The sequence below is a fragment of the Nestor notabilis genome, unplaced genomic scaffold (genome assembly GCF_000696875.1).
Source record: "Nestor notabilis isolate BGI_N333 unplaced genomic scaffold, ASM69687v1 scaffold7553, whole genome shotgun sequence".
Classification (NCBI taxonomy): Eukaryota; Metazoa; Chordata; class Aves; order Psittaciformes; family Psittacidae; genus Nestor; species Nestor notabilis.
The window spans coordinates 29,463-53,237 of record NW_009922314.1 but is presented as its reverse complement, the minus strand read 5'-3'; the positions used below and the strand labels follow the sequence as shown (position 1 = coordinate 53,237).

The window sequence follows — 23,775 nt, the reverse complement described above, 5'->3', positions numbered from 1 at the left end:
AAATCAGTACTCACTGTGTTAGTCCAACTTTGATACAATAGTAAAAATCTAACAAAGACATCTCCATTTCAGAATAGTCCCAACTCACAGTAACATTTATATGCTTCTATCTATCTACATACACTTTAAGCCATAATCAGTATCATAGTATAGGCTTCCTAGAAGCAGATCACACCAAGACAAACTCAGTGTGAAACAAGGTTTTCTTTATCAACAACGTACTGCAATGCTTTGCTATAGCGCCACAGCAGTCAATTGTAGCCTGCCAGGTGTATGTTCCCTGCCATTTTAGAAAAAAACACTGTTTTTCAGAAACTTACTGCTGGCACATAAAGCATTGAGGCAAAGGGCTTAAAAAGTACAGATTGCAAAGACTGAACATTCTGGCAATATCAAGAGCAAGTAAAAAAGAATTGCAAATATTGAAACACCAACTTAGCAGTCGACAGAGGAAATAAGAACTTGTGACATGAACTGCACAAAAGAAGAGAATGTTGAAAACTGAAACAATATAAACATACTTTAGCAAGCTAAGGGGGTAACAAAAGAATGTACATGTAAAAAAAATTTCTAATATATAAAGTAAGATTATTAGTTGCTCATAAAGAGCTAACTGCTGGCTTTGCAGATAATAATAATACCCTTTTAAAGACAGCATTACACTTCCTTGAAGTTATACTACTACTACAGTAATGAAAAGTAAGACTAACGTTCAACAACCAGGCAGATGGCCCACTCACCAGCAAAGCAGGGACAAAGTTTTAAAACTTGTGCTTTAAACTTTGCTGTGACGAAGAAAAGTAGCTATTCACTGAGGCTAGTTCTGACTAAGGAGAGAGCTGGGGAGACAAAAGTAATTGGCAACAGACAGTGTTTCCTTGCGAATGGAGGAGAACTGAAGGAGACAGCATCAGGACAAGTCCTTCCAAGTGAGAGGATCACTTGGAGAATCTGCTCTTGTACAACTTACTACTACTGCCTGATCTTCTAACACTGTTATTTAATACCATCAAAACCAAAGAATTGAAATTCTAAATGTAGAAAATTGAAAATGTTGTTTTAATACAAGTAATCCACCTTTCCATACTCTTCAGCTTCATGATATACAAAGGATACTATGGCTACTACTGACATGCCAAGCCGCCAGATCAATAATTAACTTTTGGAGTCAGCTGAGCCATTTCTCTTTGAATGAGAAAGGGTTGAAATTAAGTGTTGGCAAAACCCATACAGAAAGTAATCACTGAAAAAAACAGTTTATTCCCAAGTAGCACATGAAATGAGCATACTCTATGGTTATTTCACTTAGTTAATACATGAAAAAACCCTGTACCTTTACTTCTTCACACAATTCTGTAAGACGAACTTCTACATCTATGTTTTCTGGAAAGATGAGAGGACATATCCATGAAAAATGGGTTTTCCAAGTTGCACAGTAAAACCAATTATCCCACAAAACAATTTTAAAACAGGAAAATGAACCCATCATATAAAACTTGAAGCCGTACTAAATGCCACAGTCAACTTTAAATCAAGTAAGTTATAAACTCCCATTAAAATAATTTCTTAGTAATTTCTGAGATTGAGGATAGAACATGATTAAAAAAAAGGTTTGCAACTGAGTATTACTCATGATACCTTGTCAAGAACATAAATTTTCCGTTCAAAATTACACTTGAAAATACTGTTATCTAGATGATACAGTTTGCAGATTATGTATTGAGAGCTGCTCAGCTGTTCAGCAGCAATGTCACTGTTCACAACCAAGGTAATACCCATGTCTACCTCTGATTTTTGAGACATACCTCATGCCAATACCGTTTTTCTACAGGTGTATTATTTACCCGATTTTCAAGCTACATTAATATAAATACAATTCTTTAATTGTTTGAGGAATTATGTTTAAGTCAAATAAAACTGTTCTTTAATTTATCTTTTAACAGCTCAATGATAAGAGCAAATCAATCTTCCACGATATGGCACCTTAAACTCGATCTGAACCTTGAATGACTTATTTATAAAGAAAACAGATTTCTTCTTTCTTGTAAGATGTTTTTCCTCGTTTATCATTCCTAGGCTACTTAAGGGTATCTAATCAATCAAATAATTTAGTACTGTGTTTTGATTTCCTTCTACATCAAGGGAACACTTTATAAACCCTAAAACCTTGTCTGTAACATGTATTTATATTTAAATTCATTTTTGAAGGACAGTATTAAGGAAAAAAACCCTATAATGTTTCTTGAAAATATACACCACCAAAACATGCCTTGAAACCCACAATAATAAATTTAGGATATGGATAATGAACATGGGTTTACAGAATGGCAACTGTGTTTACTCAACTTGTCTTCCAATGATACCACCTAGATTTGGTAAGTATATATTGATTTTCAATTAATTGCATCCACTATACTTAATCTGTTTGGCATTAAGTTTAAATTTAACTCATACAACTCAAAGTTCTGAGAAAATATGCAAGCTGCAGAAATGCATGAAGTTCTCAGAAACAAATTTAGAACTGTTTTTGAAAGAAACTATATACGCCTGTGTTAGCTGAACAGTACTTGATGATTGTTGTATCTATTCTGAAATATATATAATAACTAGTATTCTGAAAATATATGAAAACAGTTTAAGATACGACACTACTTTTGGCGTGTTTGTGGCCACACAAATTTTATCATTGGTTAAAATATGGTTTACTTGATGGTTTACATTAGTGAAAATAAATGTTTACTTATGAGACACAATACTGATTATTTATCTTGCTGCTCATAGCCTACCCTCAGTTGCATTGTGACAAATGCAAAAATCTGAAGTCTAAAATCATGGAAAAACCCCAAACTATGATGTTATATTAAAAAAAGAAAATAAAATCATAGAGGCAATACAAGATAAAAGGAAATTAAACATAACATTCTACATCAGTAATGTTTACGCAGAAAATATCTGATGCAATATTGCTGGCTCTGCTAAAAAATAGTTTTGTTTTCTATTTAAAACAAAACCAAAACACACTTACAGATGATTAAGCTAGTGATCTACTATGAGGCTGAACTGCCAGTTTATTCTTTTCCCATCACAAACTTCCTTGTGCTTAAACAGCACTGTTGTCTTTTGTCCAGGCCAACAATGACACTCTCCAAAGGGAGAACTGGCAATTTAGATACAGACAAATTCATGTTAAACTTTGAAAATGTCTTGCGTAGTGTTTGGAAGAATCAAGCCTTGAGATACCAGAAGCAACCTCAAAGACTTCTCAGGAAGAAAAAGTATGAGGCTTTAATAATCTAAAAAATTGAGTCTGTGATGAATTAAATAAAACTTCAATATTTAGCTATTTTATTTAAATGGTGACAACTGGCTGAACTCTTCAATCATTTTTGTTTAGGACAACACTAAACCAAAATCCAGCAATAATTTCTCATTTTTTATTATCTATGTTCACCCTAGAAATAAGTAGCTCAATTCTGCAGACTTCATCAGAGTTCAATATACGTTCACTACAGCTGAATAGTGAAATAGTGCTCCTGTTTACAATAGAATGTAATATTTTATATTATGAATAAGAATATAGTATTTTATAGTATTAAGAAAAATCTGAGGGGTTATATCACCTGCTTTGAAAACATACCTAGGTAGGCGTCTCTCTGGGTTCGTGGATATTTTCTTCTGAGAAGGCGTTCATAAAGGACCTGCATGCTGGCCTTGGCTAGTTACAGGGATTGCACACATATGGCTAGTTACTACACTCCTTTTTTCATCTGAGATTTATTATTTGCCTTAAAGTTAGTAAAAAAGCTTATTGCTAGCCTAGCAATTAGTGCAGTTAGATCAGTACATGAAAGCATATAATTTTAGTGTAGTTTCTAGATTAGATGACTTGTGATATACATTGAGCTAGCGTATTTTATTTCCTGAAACCAATAATACTTAAATGCTCAGTTACACTTATCGAGTCTCACAGTTGTCTGCACATGCTTCTGCAAAATCACTATGTTATGTTAAAATTATATGACAAAGCAAAAGCAAAGCAAATAGAAGAAACAAAATTAAGGAGGTAATAATTTAATTTAAAACAAAAAAGTGATGATCCTGGGATTTAAACAGGACTTGAAGCTTTTTTTTTCTGCTGTGCGCATTTAAACTTCAGACATAGATCTTCACTATAAAACAGTTCATTTACTCTAAAAATGAAAAATAAATGCAAATGACAACTGTGTACTTTGTGAAGTCCAAAGAGCCTTAGTTTCTTTACAGACATCACAGAAACACAGCTTTTATACCTTAATGTTGATGAATTTTAGAAAAATTAGCATTAGTGGTAGGCATTAGTTATTTTTCATAAGGAAAAGGTAACAGTAGCTTAATTAATATTTACATTATTAGTCCTTTTTGTTCTATCAATTGTCCCAATCAATGCACATAAAAATTAACTGAAATAAATGAAAGAGATTTACAAATAAGAAAACAAAAGTAGTTCTAGCAGACACTTAAAAAGAAATAAAAATTCCACAAGAAACAAACCGTCAGCAAAATATGTACAATGAATGTTAAATGTCAGTACTAATTTTCTCCTCATGTATTTATTTTGAGCATTACTGTTCAAGCTTGCATTTCTAAAGGTAAGTTAAATTACCCACAGAAATAACAAAAGGTCTGACTTAAGCTCACTGAAGCTTACGAACAGCTTCAGTTTTCGGTGACCTCAACAAGATTTGAAAGATACAACCCAACTATAAGACTCGATGGCTGGCTTTTTTCTATTATACATATATTTTGCAGGAATGTTTTAGGGGAACTGAAGGTCCGATCTGAAACACGAAAGTATCAAGCCCAGTCTTACAACAACAACAGTGCTAACAGATTCTATTTGGAAAAAAGCACATTTTGTCCTTAAAAGGAAGACTAAGAGTTGAGTCATTCCTTTAATAGGGTGTTCCCCTCCCTATCAAGATTAAGATAACTGACACACAAGTATCTTTTGCACTGTGACTGTAGCAGTATTTTTGCTTCCATAAAGGAAAAGCCTCAGCTTTTGGTACTCTTCTATGCTCAGATTTGTAATGCACTCCCTCCCTCTTTTTTTTTTAATAGCTTTGTGTTTTGTAATATACAAGTGAAATATTTTTTGTTTGAATTGCCAATTGACCACATGCCATTTTAAAAATAGCTTTCATATCTCAATTTCCAACCTTATTGTTTCATAATGCTTCGTTTTGACATTGGTAAAATTAAACAATACCAAAAAAAAAAGAAATCAATAAATGCTGTCTGAAATCAATACAAAGTCCAAAAGATCTATTTTTCAGATTTAAATAGAACTTTACATGACTAAAAATGTATAAGCTTGATGAGGAAAAAGTCTAAATCATCCTTTATAATGGTAATGTTTTTTCTTTTTTGACTTCCACTGCTCTCCTAGTTCACAAGTTGAGGCTGAGCTCTCTAATATACCTGCATTCTACAGAAACTCAACGTACATTTCTATACATTACATTTAATGTAGCAATTTTGCAGTTACTTCTAAGAAATGTAGTTCCTAGAAGTCTTAGTTGCCACAGAACTTAACTTTCTGTGAGAATGCCCTGTAAGAGTTTAATTTTAACTTTACTGAAGAAACAGCTTCTCTGAAACTGTATTTTAACTACTCAGTTTTATAGAAACAGTTCTTGTCTATTCAAATGTTTTCCTAATTCTTTGGTAAGTCAGTCTGCCTAGAAGTTACACCAAAAACTGAGCCAGCAGCAATTTTTGATTGTAGGTCACTTTTCAGGTAAGTTTCCATTATAATATTCTTCTCAAATCAAAGCTTAGAGAATTCCAATTTTTATACAAATATACAATGTTTCCTTATAAAAACCAAACAAGTACAGCATGCTGCTCAGCTTCAGAATTTCTCTTTCTCACCACTAAACACAGTGGTTTGAAATAACAGGGCAAATCAAGATCAACAAGAAAATATTTGCATAAAATCAGGCTGCTGTCTCCTCATTTTATTAGTAATGTTGACAGCACTTGCTTCTTTTTTTTTTTAACGTTATTAATTCCAGCTCAGCTCAAGCAAAAAGATGTTAGATCTACAAGCTGTATGAAATCGACGCCAGTTTAGTCTAGAAGAGTGGTATTCTTAATAAACATTGACAGAAAGTGATGCATTTTATTAAGTTCTACATACCCAGTTCAATGCGGTGAGAAGAGGGAAGCTCCTTTGTTATCATAACGAAATAGCTATGTAACCCTTTGAAAGCAAGCAGCAAACTGGCACAAAGCGTGTAGTGGAAATTATAAGCATGGCTGAGAAAAGACTCTGAAACAACAAAACTGCAACCCTAAAAAAAAAAAGAAGATAGATAAGGCTCATATTAATTTTGTACAATACATGGAGTGTTAACAGAATAACTAAAAAGATGGATAAGCAAATTGCCTCTTTTCACAAACCTCATCCATATTTTTGTGATTTTCGATGGACTGCAATATATTAAAGAATAAGGTTAAACACTTAATATGGTAAGCTTTCCATCTGTGTGTTCCTGAACTGTAACATAGGCTTTTGGAAAATTTTTTCTCATTTCCCATATCACATGGCAAACCAAAGTAACTCTAAGAAAGTTCATTCTTTATCAAGTAATATTTCTGCAGAAAAGATAAAATTCACACTGCCCAACAACATACAAAGAAAATCTTAAACTGATATACACTTACATCTGCTGATAACTGTTTTGTGTAGTTATTGCCAAAGACCACGCTTTCAAGAGAAGGAATCACAGAGTCCCTGTTTTGTGCTGGTGCGTTCCTGTTCAACCATGTATTCTTCACTGGGCGAGGAAAACTGCAAAAAGCACAAATGAACCGATAATTTGAACACATGTGAAATGTGTCACAAAACTCTCACACTTAAAACACATTCTTGACTTTTCTTGAAAGGTAGTATAAACAAGGACCCTCAGTATGATCCTGGAAGTTCCTAGCATGGTGGGCTGCCCTTTTAAAAGCCCTCAGGATGGCCCAGATACCTCAGTTAAGTTTCTGGTGCTTGCACTAGGGGAGCAGTGCTTCCGAAGCAGTTTTCTTCAAAGCAAGAGTTCAGCTAGTTGGAGAAATGTAAGAAATTATTACCCTCAACTGTTCTGTTGCCATCTCTCACCATGAAGGTCAGCAGACTTTGTGCCAGGAGACTCTGTGTCAGCTCTTCCTCATCATTTCCAATGTAAACTTCAACTAATTGAAATGATAAAACTGAAGCAGTAGCAAGCAGTTGGAAAGCTGTCACACAAACTACAGCTGCTGTTTTCCTACGGAATGCCTGACCTTTGCCTAGTGAGAAGAGCCCATCCTGAACCCCTGGAAGAACAGAGCATCCTGCAACTGTAGCCTTGCAAGAACAAAGAACTAGGAAAAATGAGTGAGAGATGAATGAACGCAGAATGTATGGACTTTTAGATAATGGGCAGAAAGAGATATGCAGCAGCAGGTTAACAAAAAGAATAGATTGTACAGGACTCCAGGGCTGTAACCAAGTGGAATTATCTCGTTTTTCATGGAAAGTGTAATATTGGTTATTCCCGAGACAAGGTGAATGTGGACGCTACTCTGAAAAAGAAACTACTCAAAAAGTGACCCCCTAGGAAAGGAAGGGGTGCCAGTAATGTGAGTGTGACCCAAACAGAGGAGCAAACTGTCACCCCAGGAAAGATCAAAGGACGAAAGGGAGTGGAGTCTGCAATGATCAGGTTTTTCAGAAAGAATTGCTCCAGAAAAGTGAGCTGGATATGGGGTAGCCCAGCTGAAATAAAACACTGCAAATCTGAAGGTTTCTTCCTCTCCCCCCGCCCCCGACAGATTTCAAGGACAATTCGGATCCTTTAAGTAATTTTGTGGCCAGCAGTAACATTCTGCTCTAAAGATAAAAAAAGCAGCATGGAAGTTATTATCTCCTTCTCTCATGGAAGTCATTATCTTCTCACACAAGTTGTATCAAGTTCAGGTTTAAAGTTAAATAGCGTAATTGTGTAACTTGAAAAGCCAGAAACAGAGGAGAAAAAAATGTATGAAAATGCTTTGACTTTCTGCAACCTTTTAAAACATCAGGAGGGACAAATACACTTCTGACTGATAATCAGTAACAAACCCCGGTTTTCATTTTCTAACAATGAAGTGAAGTTCGACCCTACAGCCATGGGATGAATACAAGTGAATGCCTGAATTTTACTTGTGGTACAGTGTGAAAATTTTCACTTTGAACACACACTGCTACTTAAAGCATATTATTTTATCAGATGAAATCTTCAGCAACCATACTAGTTTAAGATAATTCCCACCTCCTCATTACCTGTTCCTCTCACAAATAATGCCACATCGTCCCTTCAGATGTGCTGGTTCAGATACTATATAACCATGCCTAAAACCCGGCACCAAAACAACCCAACTTGGAGGGGAAGAAAAGGCAGAAAAGAAAAAAATGCAGTGGAATCCTCCAAACCAGCACAGTCCCACTGCACTGACCAGCTGTCTAACACACACAAAGACACCGCTATCCATGGTGTGGACAGGGACAAGCAGTGGGAATACTTTAAGCTAAAGGTTTGGAAATTTACGGCACAACCAGAATTTGAATAGGAAGAAACTTGAGGGGAGTAACATGTAGTATCTGAAGGCTGTGAAAGAAGACAAAGATAGATATGCTAAAGAAAGAGCTGTTCCAAGAACACTTTCCTGTGTGTGGCTGACTGCACGGCCCTTTTTCACACCTACTTTTGAGATAGAGAAGTGAAGTAAACAGAGATTTCAAAGGGTGACACAAGTCAATGAAATAAAAAGGCGTCAATAAAAATTAGGCAAAAGCTTTTTTAAAAAGAAAATTAAATTCTCCGGTTCCGTTTCCTGTAGGAAACGGTAAATGCATCATTTGCAAACATCACTGCTGCTACATTAATAACTGAAAACTGTGAAGACAGCTAACAGAAGACACCCTATTTGTATTAAATAGCACCTATTTCAGTCACTAACTAGAGAGAGCAGCAGATCTTCCTGCTTAAGAAAATGTTAAATATTTATGCCTATAAATATACATGTAGAAATACAGATACTTACACATTCCTCCTCTTTCCTGGTCTTGGATATCTCTTTTGCACTACATACTCTTACTTCTAACAAAAGCAAACTCAAAATTTGTTCCAGGTAACTCTGAAAACAAGAAGTTTCTTATCTGTCTGAGCCCTGAATTCCAAAATCATCATGAAGAAAATTTTATTTGCCATAAATTTAACTCCTTAAGTATTGTAATTTTGTAACTCAATAATTTACCTGCATTTTATTAACAAGAGATTACCTTATCAATGGCTGATGCAGGGCAACCAAAGAAGCATGGACTATAACTGATATGACAGAAAGGTGGAAGTAATCAAACATAACATTGATGTAATGATGAAGGCCCCGGTGTAAGTTAAAGTGCAACTTTAAAGTTCGGCTACTAATTGGCTGTAGTGTGCTCAGGTCATCTGGTCTAGAAAGAAATTCAAACAGAAGATCATAGAATTAGAATGATCATATTTAAAGTGCAAGTCATCAGTAACTGATGCAGAAGCAATTCAGTACAGGTCTATACTTTGGAATGCAAAGACATCTCCCCCAGGAAAAGGAAGTTAAAACAAAAAAATCAGAAAGAGACAAACCAGTTATGAAATCTTAACAGACTTCAGCACTGGGTTTCTTTTTTACCCTCAAAGGTGTTTATATATGAACACACTACATCTACATGTAATACAGATTTAATCAGTTTAACAAGTTAACATATACTGTTGATTTAACAAAATCTTCTATATTTAAACTTACGAATAGTCTGTATCTGTGAAGTGCAGATCTAATGTTAGTAGAAAATTCATTTCATTAAGAGACTCCTCAATCTAAAAAGAAATTGTAGAAGCATGAAATCTTTTCAAATGCCTTATTTATACTAGTCCAAACTGTACATAACGAAGACTTAATGATCTGAATATAGTAAAGTTGAATGGCAGATTACCTTCCTCTCATCTAAAAGCATTTTTATTTTGAAGATCATCACATCATTCACAGAAACTTCCTCATTTTTGTAAAGAATCTGAAATGTTTTACTGCAAACTACGTTGTCATGGATTGAAGCAGGAAAGGCAAGATCTGTGCCTGAAAAGAAGAGAAACAAGTATTACTATAGTTGGCCTAGAATCTGGAAACCCCAGAGAGGCTAGTAAGTCGAAATATCATCCCGACCAGTTTCATGACCACTGTTTAACAATATCAGCAGTTTCCCTTTCAGTCAGCAACTGCCGGAGTTTGAAGGAGCACATTTTGTTTCAAACAAACATTGTATTGATATTTTCAATATAATTTCCTTTTAATGTAAGTTCTGGAGTGAAGAATTCCTTCTTTATTCCAAGTTGGAGTAAGACATTCTAGGCACAAAAATTCTAATAAAAATCTTGAAATCTGTCTTGTTTCATCCAGTATTCATGTTGACTTTGCGAAGTTTAACCTCAGTGAGAACTCTTAATTACCTAGAGATGAGGCAAAGAGGCTAAATGACATATACCACTCCACTGAATTAATCAAGAACAAAGGTGGTTTGTTCTTTCCTTCCAGATCTTCGGATACTGCTCTAGCCAGACCAGTTCTAAGTGTATCACCTTAACATTTCTCATTCAATGCGACACTTCTGCTTTCAGTCCAGTGGCTGCTCATCACAAATTGTTCAGAAGAGTGCGGTAAGTTGTTAGGGAATCCTTTGCCAAGAAAAGGTTAAAAGACTTGTAAAAGAAATGAGAAAGGGAATGCTTTAAAATAGTTATTGAGGAAGTATTTAGCTTAATAGCAAGGGGTTATCACACAGGAAATACCATGATGGGCACTGTTCCTTTAAAACAACACATAAAGAGGATGGAACTTGGAAGAACAGCAGTAACAGAAATACTGATGCATTCTTATCATCAATCTACAAGCAGGCTCAATAACCTCTTACTGAACACAAAGTCTTAGAAATTGTGTAAATGCAAAATGTTTTGGGGTTTTTTTTTGGGGGGGGGTGGTTTTTTTTTGGGGGGGGAAAGGGTGTGTGTTAATTCTTTTGATTTTACTTAATAAACTACTTCAAAGGAATCCACAAAAGAAAAAAAAATCTGCAAAGTTTGTGCTTTCCAGATTTGGGGTCTACAGGTCTCTGACAGAAAATCACTGCACCTGACAAACATTCCCACCCTATAATTAATCTTTGTAAGTTCAACCTCCGTTCAGAAACTAGAAACAAGTGAAAATACGGGGGTTTGCTGAAGTACTTTCACATGTATCATCAACGTAGGTGTCCTGGACAAAATGCTTACAAAGGCTGCATCACTGAAGTGTAATTCCCATATATATAATGCCACTTTCAGCTTGTATCCATCCATGTCATCTGTTACAGGTGAAGGGCAGAGTGGGTATGGTTTCACATGACATGTAATCTGATACAGCCACATAGCATCAGCAGAAAGGATCTCCCATCCAGTCTGACACAAAAGAAGTTACAAAGACAAGTGGCTGAGGTCCCACTTCCTATGCAGTGTCCAGCTCCGAATTACAGCCCTCAGTTCTGCTGACTTCAAGGTAATGTGAAACAGCATCCTCAGAAATGAGAGACGAGCCAAAGAGGAAAAGCTGACACCGGGAACAAGCTCAGCTGCATCTGTGGGGAGCAAGGTCTCACAATGTGAAGTCAACAAGGCTGAACTACTTTTTAAGGTCAGCTATGCACAGAGCCGTATGAAGGTAAGGAATGGGCAGAGGGCATCACAGCCTGATTTAATTTTTGACAGCACTGCTGATCTAAACTCACATCAAACTACAGTCTTAGTGTTTACATCCTTTATGCCTAGTAATAAGAGACAAAAAGGCTCTTATTTTGTGACACGTCACAATTTACTAACAAGACCGAAGCTTTCTGGGGAAAAAAAACCACAACCAGAACAAAAAAAAACCCCAAACCTGAAGCCCACTCTAAAATATACCACGAAATAGTACACATACTATTAAGTGTCACTATTAAAAAAAGTATGTTTTACTAAAGGATCAGTTTAGCAGAGCTAAATTCCCTAAACCACGCTAAACTTTGCCTTTGGAGTAATCCTGGTTCATAGGAATGATTTACTTCACACAAATCCAAGAAATATTCAGGAAGCTTGACTAGAATTCCTATCTACCTTGTTGCTCTACTCAGAGTTACATTTAAAACTGCCTTTAAAATTCATGTTTCAGTAATCTCTTATCACATTTTCTCAGACTGTAGTAGGTTTTTCTTCCTTGAATTTCCAAGAATTTTGCCTGACATTTGAAAACTCAATTTGTTTTATGCAGCATGCTGAGGTGTGGGTTCACAGAGCACTAACAGGTTCCTCTGGGTTCAGTTTGCCTGGACAAAGAAACCAAAAGTGAGTGCCAGGTTAAAAAAAGGAAACAGATGAGGAAGTGGGTAATTCCCTTCAGGAGGTTAAATCAATTTTCAGCTTTGCCACCAGACACCAACAGAGCAAGTCTGAAAACAGCAACACTGGATCCTTACAAAGTCTTTTTTTTTGAGAAAGAATGAGCTTAGTAACCTGTCTAAGAGTCTGTACCTGAAGATCTCCATTACTTTGAGGTATCTACTCAAATGAGATCTGACCTTCATCATCTTAGCCTGAAACATGGAAAAGGCTGAGCAGAAAAGTGTTAAACACAAGACACTAATATATAGGAATTACCATGTTTTGCTACCAGCAAAGAGAATCAAGGGGGGAAAAACAGTAACACAAACCCTGTAATGAACTTTTAAGTCTTGCTGCTAAGCACAGGCTAGTTTTTCAGCAGGTCATCATAAAACAATTTATCTTTTTATTGTGTTAATAAAAAAAAATGAAAAACACTTAGTTACCACAATATAAGAGAAAAAGCACGCTCCCTTAATTAGCAAGGCAAAATAATGACATCATTTACTACAAGATTTTGCACTTACCAGTTGCATGTAACAAGCTAGCTTCTAATTTGTGTGGAACTCTTGGAGGAATTTTCATGGATGCACGAATCTGGTAAAAACTAAAGCAGAAGACACCGATTTGTAACACATGTGGTACAGACATCTCATTTACCACTGATACGTAGAATGACAAAGGCAGGATTGGAGAGTGGAAAGGAGGAACAAGGCAAGGAAGTCTACAAAGCTTAAAACTGACTTGTGTTGACTCTTCATCCTGTTGGGTTTTTTCTTAAGCATTAACCAGAGCAGCAGCCAAACACGTGAATAAAAGAAGGAAGCCTCCACACAGGGCTAGTCTTTCTGCATCCCCCAGTGTTGGGGCAAATTACTTATGGAGACACAGGGTAAACTACACTGAAGAACTGATATGAATGAGAAATCGGGATTGTCAGCTACACTACAACCATCTCTGAAGGATCTACCACATAGCACACCTACCGGGCTGCTATAGTCAGTTCTGCTGCTGAAGGATCTACTTGTGAAACTCCAAGACACCCCCATTTCCCCCTCCAGGATCCATAGAAAACACACCACTTTCCAGCCACACTCTACATTGTGTGCAGTCACTGGGTACTAACAAGTGCAAATAAACAGTAACACTATGCAAAATATGATAATACTTGCTACCAAAGGCAGGAACTGCAAACTTAAAGCCTAAGATTAAAAAATAAACACAAAAGTCTTTTGGGTCTCTGCCCCCACCTTTAAACAGTTTTTAATCTTATTCAGCTCCATACTGTTTCCAATTTTGATTTTCATCTATGAAATCCCTAATTGCCACCCATATTGATTTTATGGAAATCTTTACATAACACGAGTACCCATAAACACACTTACAGCACATGTCCTATCCATCTTATCCCCTTTCAGATCATTTGGTTTTGTTTGAAGTGATTAGCTTTAGCTCTTCAGTGAGCTGAAGTGACCTACCACACGCTCCACAAACAGACCAACGAAAGGAAAGGAGTGAGAACATTCACAAGCAGAGAGCAGGAAGACTCAGACACCTTTTTAGGCAAAAGCATGGTCGTAAATGAATGAACCATGTGAATACAACACGGAGGGTTAAGAGCCCTCATGAGTATGTGTACACCTACTCACAGTCTTACCATTCATCTTCATCATCCCCATTATCCAAATCCAAAGTACTCTACTGTGGTTTTCTGATTTTGACTTCTAACACAACAACTAAAGCTGACCATCCAGGACTTCGCTACCAACTCATGCAACTGTGCACTAGCCTAACAACCAACCAGAAAAACGTTCTTAATCTAATGCTTCCACAAAATTAAAAAGTCTGGTCAGAACTATATATCAAACAATGGTTTGTAACAGAAGATACTTAATGAACTATATTGCCAGAGGTACGAGATGACAGCAGAATTATTCCTACCCTTTCAAAACAACCTATTGTTTAACCAGCAATTAAGTATTTTGTTTTTAGAAATCCACATCTCAAACATGATTCCCTATCACTCACTTAATTCACAAACAGTAAATGAGTTCCTTTTTTGCTGGATTAAAAAAGCCCCAAAACAATAAGCTTTCACTGTCATCTTCTCCAAGAGTGTAAGGAATTGAGGAGATTAAGAGAGCTCTCTCAACATTAAGCCATGAGGATGCAATCTAGCACACTGATGTACTGCTTCTTTTCTCTGGGTCAGTTCTGACGTTCATCATTCAGTTAGTACTCATTTCATCTATACTGAGGCCATATGATACACAATACGTTATAATGTGTAATAGCATCAGCACGCAGATACTTTCCACCAGCCCCAGCTTCACAGTGTCATTTCTGCATCCACAGTAAGCATTTATCAAGAGCCTGACACCCTTCCCACTATGAGCTGCATCCTCCCATGACCCAAATGCCTGTCATGGCAGAGCATACTGCTTCTTACTACAGGTATTATGAATGCAAAATCATTGGAATGATTTATAGTAAATACTATGCCTCAGTAGTTCAGAGACATGTCAGACATTTTACTTCATCTCCTCCTAACCTACCAAACTTTGTCCTCAAAATATCTAACATCTGCATCATTCTCAGTTCTTGCTTAGAACCACACGACAGTTCTGCAGAGCATAAATTTAACTAAGGCTTAACAACTTTACCAGTTGTGGATATATTAATGAATTAGGACTGTAACAAGGTAAAATGAAAGGCAAAACAAAAACTGAGGACCTAACAGAAAAGAAGTGCAATGTGATATTCCAATAGTTAATGCAGTAAGACTCGTCTGCCCTAAAGATGCTATTAAGTGACTGTTTACAATCTGGGCCTCAAAGAAAGCAATCAACTGAATTGTTCGTGCTTAGAATGTAGTTTGTGAAATCAAAAGGCTGTTAAAGGACACCCTTTCTTTTCCTACTATTACTTGCTAGCAATTAATCAAAAGCATGCTATTCTACCCTTTATCCAGTAAACCCTTTACCTGCCTGATCTATTTTAATTTGGGCTAATGGGGAGATGAAGGTATATTGTTTGCTTATTTGAGACAGGTGGCTTTGACTTTCAGCAGATTTACTTTAAGCAGTTTATAACATAAAACATTCACCTGTTAATCTGAGTAATAAAATCCTGTAGCTCAGGGCAAATATGCAAACATTAATTCAGAATCTTGTGCCAAGATCTCTGAAACAATCATTTAACTGCATCAAGACATTTAAATGAGACAAACAACCTCCTACAAAGTATTTACCCAAATTGTTCACTGTCACTCATCTTTAAATGCCATTTATATTAAGGATCTATCTGCAAATGAAAAGCTATGATACAGAAACAGAGTATTTTATTCACAAAGGAATTACATTTCTAATACATAAAATAAGGGGATGCTTTCTGAAGTTAAGATGACAGGAAATTTTTTTTTCTCTTACCCCCAAGCCCTGCCTTCCTCATCTTCTTCCATCTCTGGTTCAACTCAAGTCATTGGTGTCCCAATGCTTCCTTTTCTATTCATAAAACAAACCAAAACAGAACTCACCAACACCCCCTAAAAGCCCCAAGTCACTTTCACCTATTTTCCAGCTGTACTCTTTAGTTCTCATATACACAACTGACCCCTAAACTTGATCTACTGTATTGTACTTGCTTGGGCCTCTACATAACAAATCAGTACCGAGGACTTGTTACTCACCTATCACATTCAATTATCCCAAATATCTTTAAAATACTCCATAAATAAGATCCAAATACAATCAACTCTCCATTATCCTACATGACGAGAGAATGAAGGTATCCTGGGTAGTGGAAAATCCCAGACAGTAACAATGCTACAGAACATGCTCCCAGTGGCACAACAGATGTGCCCAAATAGCTGAAGCAGCCTGGGTCCACCAACACTTTCAAACCCCAGCCCCGTGTTTTCCAAGAGGTGGCACATGCAGACCTAACCAAGCAGTTGCAGGCTGAGTACCAGAACTTTTCAGAGGGTGTAACAGTTTGGGTCTATCAGTGCGTTCACACTAAAATGCCTTCCTGAAGGCCACAGGAAAGAGTACATGGCACATCCATTTCAGTGGCATAGAATCATAGAATAGTTAGGGTTGGAAAGGACCTTAAGATCACGTAGTTCCAACCCCCATGCCATGAGCAGGGACACCACACACTAAACTATGTCACCCAAGGCTCTGTCCAACCTGGCCTTGAACACCTCCAGGGTTGGAGCATTCACAGCTTCCTTGGGCAACCCATTCCAGTGCCTCACCACCCTCACTGGAAAGAACTTCTTCCACATATCTAATCTAAACTTCCCCTGTTTAAGTTTGAAGCCATTACCCCTTGTCCTACCACTAGAGTCCCTAATGAAGAGTCCCTCCCCAGCATCCTTGTAGGCCCCTTTCAGATACTGGAAGGCTGCTATGAGGTCTCCACGCAGCCTTCTCCAGGCTGAACAGCCCCAACTTTCTCAGCCTATCTTTATACAGGAGGTGCTCCAGCCCCCTCATCATCCTCGTGGCTAAAGCACAGCCAGTAAGATTCACATGCCCAACCTTGCTACAGCACGTGTTCTCTTACATGCACCTGCAGGTCCCAGGAACGTGACAGAAGCATACCAAACTCACCCTGCAACAGTGTGGTCCTTCCCAAGTCCTGACTCTGATGGCAACCTGAAAAATGCCTTGCTGATAATAGAAACAGGGGCTTTATGTTCACTTTAAAGATTTATGTAAAACTGTTTTCCAGATTAGAAATATTAAGACAGAAAATAGATGAAGCTTTGCAATTGGCAGTAAGATTGCAGAAAAGTTATTTTTTTGTGCAGATTTTAAAAGAATAAATAAATAAAAATCTGTGTTACAACCTGTCCCTCAATCTCTCTTTGACTGCATTTAATGGTGAAAACACCATTTTCAGATTATTGAGGCTTGCAATTTTCATGTAACAAAGAAGCCAGAAATATTTCGGTGAGGATGCTTTAAAGCTACCTGTTTTGAAGAAAATAAACAATGGTATTCAGAAGATGGTATACTGTAAGAACACACATTAATCATGCATGGAAACAGCAGCATTCATCAGTGTAAGGACCTTTTGTTATCTTTTCCTACATTAGCTGAAGCAGGATAGCTGAGTACTTCACTGAACAGAATAAGCCAACAGAAATACCACCAAGAACTAATTTAAATATACAATGAAAAAATGCACTAAAATGGACCAGAAGCAAGAACCTGACATGCAGTAGTTACTAAATTACCCTGATAGGAGCATGCTGTGATGTTTATAATCATCACCTGATAATGCAGCAGGATACATTCGGATCATCTTCGATGATACAACTACAGCTTGGCATTTTAAAAGCCTCGGCTGCAACGGCAGCTAGTGAAGCAGAGTCTTACTGTGAATCACTGCAGTACGGTCAGTGCAGGGAATGGATCTGGGATGAACAGCAGACTGACAGTTGGATGAAGGTCTGACACCACATGAAGAAAAGATTCCAAGTGAGTCTTTAGCACCGTTTTGTCAAGACAATGAACAGGTTGCAACTGCTTGACCTTCATGTTGCTGATGTAAGAATGATTTGAAGGACAGTCTCCCAAGAAAGACTGACTAAACTGAGACTTGAAACAGTCTTACGGATACTTACACATTGGAACAGGTTGTCCAGATAAGCTGTGGAATCTTCACCCATGCAAACTTTCAAGACCTGAGGGGACAGAGCTCCAAGCAACATGGTTTGGACTGAGTGTTCACCCTTCTTTCAGCATGAAGGTGGACTATATGACATGCTGCTATCCCTTCCACCCTGAAGCAATCAGTCTACAATCTCAGAAGTTATAGGAAACCTATAAAACAAGGTTCAGCTATTTTCAACATGATGACAGCAAGAATTGTGTAAGGTTGGGAGCTGGTACACAAAACAAGCTTGAAACACACCTGTGAACAGAACATCCTCCAGCTCCTGGCTTTCCTGAGTCTAACCTCAGGAAGACATTCCTGTGTGTACACAGACAAGATACTTTTCAACAACTGATGTGCTTGCTTCTCTGAAAGGCAGCATCTTCCAGTTCCTATTAAGTGTCTAATATCATAGACTTGAGGAAAAAAAAAAGACAATTTACAACACTACCTCTGAAAATCCACTAACCTCTCCGCTAAATGCTTGCAGCATTTACCTTTACTTATCTGCAGACATGAGGTTGAAGATGAACATAGATCTCTTGCTCTGTTTGCACTGCTTAAAAGCTTTGTCTTGAAACAGTTCCACATCCATCCCCCACGGCTTACCTTCACATTTGCTTCACAATGTGTGAGATAGTCTAAATGTTTGAGATGTTTACTGAGACAGCACACATGAGCGAAGCTGAAGTCACCAGTGTAGAGCTTATAAATACTCAGGAGATTTCTGACAACCCCAGCCTATGCAGTCTTTCTTCAGTAAATAAATGCATGTACCTGCTGATGTCCATTTATCTCATTTGGTTGTCAATATAATCCTGCAAATCCATAAACACATTATGAAAAGGTTCAAGGATATGTGGAGCTTAGTGTCCTTACTACAGACCTCGTAGGAAAAGGTCTTCTGAAAAAGGTAGTCAGAATTACTCCTCTCCTCTAGGCGGAGGAGACTGCTACTGTCCATCCTGTATGAAGGATTAAATCTTTTCCATTCAGCTGCACTAAAATCCTGAAGATTCAAAATCTGACGTGTGCCAGAAAATTATTTCCCAAACAGGAAAATGGACAGGTTTTTTTTCTCGCTGGAATGATCATTTAGATGGGCATACGTAAGTTTTTTCCATCACATTTGTTGAAAAACTTAATTTACAATCTGAGCAAGAAGTAGGTTTATTGATAACTGGAATGTAACTTGGTACTAACAAAAAAGGAAATGTAGGAAGTAAATGGTTATTTGACTTCTTAATGCTCTCATATGGAACCACAGGCAGTAATGTGTGCAAATGCAGTCTTAAAGGACAATCATCATTAAAACAATAATAAGTCTAAAGCACTAAAAAAAGCACACATGCTTTTACAGAGATAGCTGCAAGAGCTTTTATTTTAAAACACACTTACTTTCCCAGTTAAAGTACATTCCAAGGGAAATGTGTGTCCTGAAAAAGCTTCATAATACAAGTAATTCATTGCTGAGGTGGAACTTTTTTTGCAGTTCCTCTTGCCAGGCAGAGCAAAGGCAGAAGCGCACATGGCAGAGTCCAACCTTTCCTCTTCCCTGAATCCCAGTGCACTAACTGCATGCTTAAATGCGCTCAGTCACATGAAGACGAGGAAGCATTGAGCACTGTGGACTGCAAAATTCACATGCACATTGGGTCACCTGCAGGGCAGCTTCTAAATTTATCAGTTCACCAAAGGAAGGAACAGCTGTGACCCTGCATAGGCAAAACCTCCGGGGAGCTCTTGGGATCTACTGAATGCAAGGCCCCATTGAAAACACACCCTCTGCTGCAGACCACCACTAAGACTTCTCCTCTTCCCAAGGTGAGCAGTGGCTCAGGCAACCATGCTTCATTTCATTCATGAGGAAACAGAGCTGGGGATACAGCACTGCTCTGTAAATATGGAATGTGGCACTGAAGTGAGGAACTGTGAGAAAAACGGACTGAGGAGCAAGTCTCTTGGGGAACAGGCAGCTCTGGAGGCAGTGATGCTGTTGTAACAGCTCTGTCAGAGTGACCCTGGCAGACCTCTGCAGATCAGACCTCTTCCCACAGAAGCAACCCCCAGTAACAGAAACTCCTGCTGTGGTGAGAGGTTGAGTCAGCAAAACACTGAAAGAATCCAACAACAAGAGAAGAATGTTCTTGTATTTCTGTTCAACATCCCTCTGTTCTACAAGCTAAGCCCCTTCTTACTGCAGAGACCCCACGTTACTCATTCTTTCATGGATTTATAAAAATCCATCTTAAAAGCAGTAAAGGTATTTAGCATCTCACACAACCTGTGTCACAAGCCTGTACTGACAAGTGCCAGCATTCATGCACATTTCAAGGTAATCTGAGTATGCTTCTGATGCTTAATGCATTTCAAATGGTCATGAAACACAAATAATCTATTTTAAACATTACCACAAATTTGTCAGAATATTTTTTTAACCTTGTAGGTATTCTGCAAAAAGGCAACCCAGGAAAAGGCACAAATAAGGGAGTAAAATAAGGTGTAAGGGAACAGAAACAAGAGAATAAAAGAAAGCACAGAATAAAGCACAGGCAATGAAATGCTGTATCTAGAAATTACAAATGCAAGAAGCGAAAAGTTTTGGTTAGACTTGTTCCTTATTTTTCCCCATCAGGAGAAACGCAGTCATCTATAAAGGTTTAATCCTACCAAACCAAGCTGGGGCCCACAGACTACCAAATGGCCACTAAACTAGTTATATAGGGCTTATCTAGAGGGGGAACAGAACAGCTATAGAAAACACTGGAAGATTCTTATCTTGCAAACACTTCTTAATATGCACTTCTGGTACATACAAGATTGTAACTGCTGTAATTGTGGGGTTTATCTCGTTTAACAAATCCTAATTCAGATACTTGAGATGCAGGAAAATTACCATGCCCAAAAGACTTTGTTTAAAATCATTTATCAATCCCTTCTATGAAGAACCCAGGAGTTTCCCAGCTGGTAACATATTTTTATTAAGACACATAAAACAAAGGGCAAGTTTACAGGAAGCAGACTAAAAGTTCCCGTTTATTTGAGAACAAGTTTCCTTGAAAGCAAATTACTTTTAATTTAACAGTACCTCACATGTCTATGGCACACATTACATCTAGCAATTAAAGACAGATAAGCAAAACAGTTATTGGACCAAAAGTCTGAGAGAATTATCTGGAAGACCAATGCCTCAATTAAGTCACAGCAGCTTGTTATGAAACACGATCAAGTATGTAAGGCAGGAGAGAGGGGAAAGCAAATGCAGCTGGGGATTTTGCCTTTATTATTACAAAAGCCTTTTCTCCATGTTCTTACCACAGGTACACTTGGGCAGAATTCCTGCAGGGGTTAAGAATATTTATTTAAAAACTTGAAAGGGGAATACTCTCAAGTAAGTGTGTCTTTTTTAAAGAGCCATAAAACCACACAATACTACATTATCTCTTATTTAATCAAATATATCTTAACTTATATTAGTCTATGTTTGTAATTTTAGTTCCTCTTTTATTTCCTGTTATTACTGAAGGAAACAGGAAAGAACTAATACTAAATGACCTTGCATCTCTAAATTATAACAGCTCCATGAAGCTCATCTTCAGGGTTACTTTTTCCCCCATGTTCTCTTCTATGACAGCTTTTTATTTAGCTTGAAAGTATTCTTCACTTGACTTTTTGATTCAGCACTAGCCTTGCAAATGACATATCACAAGTATTTAATCACAGAATCATAGAACGGTTAGGATTGGAAAGGACCTTAACATCACCTAGTTCTGACCAAGTGTCTTGAGCATATCCATTTTCTGGGGACATATGTATGGGGCATTGGGTTTTCCTGGTAAGCAAGGTCACAATTTTTCAAAGTTCCCCCCTTGCAAACAGGCAGCAGTTTTTATCCAGACACATCACAACATACACATTTTGAAATAAAGGGATAGCAAACACAGCAGATGGAAGACCAGAAGACAAGTCTGACAAATCATTCTCTGGCATTTACTGGTCTTTCAAATTTTTTAAGTTTTGCAGCTGTGCAGTTCTGTTCCTCTCATCTGTCAGTAAGCAAGTACACAAGCCTTACAATTCAGTCTGTTTGCAGTTCAATGAAAGGCAATCTCTGTTTTAACAACAAATACATCATACATTTAACCAGAGATGGAAATTCAGGTACCACGAAGAAAACTGTTGCAAAAAATCATGACAAAAAAGCCCATGTGTACTGTTGTGCCAAGATACATCAAATAAAGGTAATCACTCTTATCCCTTACCAACATCTTCATCTTTGCCCTTGTAAAAAGCTACGTCATTCAAGGAAGTCACATTAGCTCCTCCAGTTCAATTTTTTTAAATTGAATCACCATAGTTTCAAGTATGACATACTGCTCTGAAATGTCATTAGGTCACTACGAAAGAAAAACAGCCTTCCAGAATCTGAAGCAACTATCTGCCTTCAAGCAAGCCACAGCTTCATGATTCATGTGAGTCAGCCCATGATAGTGCCGCCACCAGTAAGAGCAATTTGCAGACCAAAATCCCTTTTACATGTTTTTGCACCTCCTCAAACAAGTTTTGATGTTCCACCAACTGGATGGTAAATCAGATCAACATGTTCATCTACCTGGATGGTAGCCCCACTAAGGGCCATTACAGAAGGCAGGACTGCATAGCCCCAGGAAACAGCAGGACCATTCCCTTCAGTGACATGACATGGCCTTAGGACAGGCTGAGCTACTGGTGGGCCTCCACACTCAGAAATAATGTGATATTACACTGCCATTTCCTGGAAATCATTTTTTATCTCAACTTCAAGAGTTTCAACTCTAAAAAGACTGAGAGAAGCAGATCTGCTCACTGTGTACTGTATTTATGCATTTATTAATAACATAATTCATAAGGAATAATCTCAGAGAATATTACCAGAACCACATTACAAGAAAGTATGAAAAGTTAGCAGAAGTCAAGATCTGTTTCTCTAAATTCCAAAATTCAAATTCTTATTAAGATGATCTTGAAAGCTCATGAATGCCAAACAGTAAGGTGAGCATCCAAGATTTGAAAGTAAGAGACTCCCTAACACTCTACTTCTTATACCCTCTTGAAAAGGAGGATGTTGCTGTTCTTGAATAGACTTTTTACTTTTGACACAGTAGAGCCACCTACTACAGCAAAAATATCTTTGGTCTCCCAACACATACCCCATCTAGTGCAGGACAGCAAATATACCCTTAAAAAAACAAAGTTACAAATTCAAACTCACAAGAGTTAACCTGATGCCAGTTTAAATAAACTAAACAAATTACATAGGTACAAACAAATTAGCCAAACCCCTTTTTCTCCTGCCAGGTTCCACAAGCTGTATACCCCGAAGACACACAGTGCCCACTGAACCTGTTCAACAAGTCTAAAAAACTAAACAAACAATTAAACAATTTTCTAAAGTCTACCTTTTGTCAAAGGCTTTTGTCTTCACAAACCTATAATGAGCATTGCAGAAAACTTTAGAGGGTATCCAAAATAACCTGAAATAATTTTATGCAGGCATGTATGCAGGAAAGGTAGGAAACAGATTGCTGAAGGGAAGGTATGCAAAAATACTATGTGATGGAAACTGAGAAAGGCAGAACAGTATGATGGGGAAAAG

General features: G+C 37.4%; 1 protein-coding gene across 3 annotated transcripts in view; it reads right to left on the bottom strand.

The window, feature by feature from the left end:
- FAM135A (family with sequence similarity 135, member A) overlaps nt 1-23,775 on the bottom strand; it is a 69,430-nt gene that overhangs the window by 34,336 nt on the left and 11,319 nt on the right. For 2 of the 3 annotated variants that reach the window (XM_010011558.1, XM_010011557.1), the window contains exons 2-8: nt 13,001-13,080; nt 10,025-10,164; nt 9,838-9,908; nt 9,335-9,508; nt 6,709-6,835; nt 6,182-6,335; nt 1,334-1,383 (exon numbers count right to left, since the gene is read on the bottom strand). In XM_010011558.1, the coding sequence (XP_010009860.1) occupies nt 1,334-1,383; nt 6,182-6,335; nt 6,709-6,835; nt 9,335-9,508; nt 9,838-9,908; nt 10,025-10,164; nt 13,001-13,080 (796 nt within the window). Of the gene's footprint in view, nt 1-1,333; nt 1,384-3,637; nt 3,716-6,181; nt 6,336-6,708; nt 6,836-9,334; nt 9,509-9,837; nt 9,909-10,024; nt 10,165-13,000; nt 13,081-23,775 lie in introns of all 3 variants that reach the window. The other variant, XM_010011559.1, reaches the window with a different exon arrangement.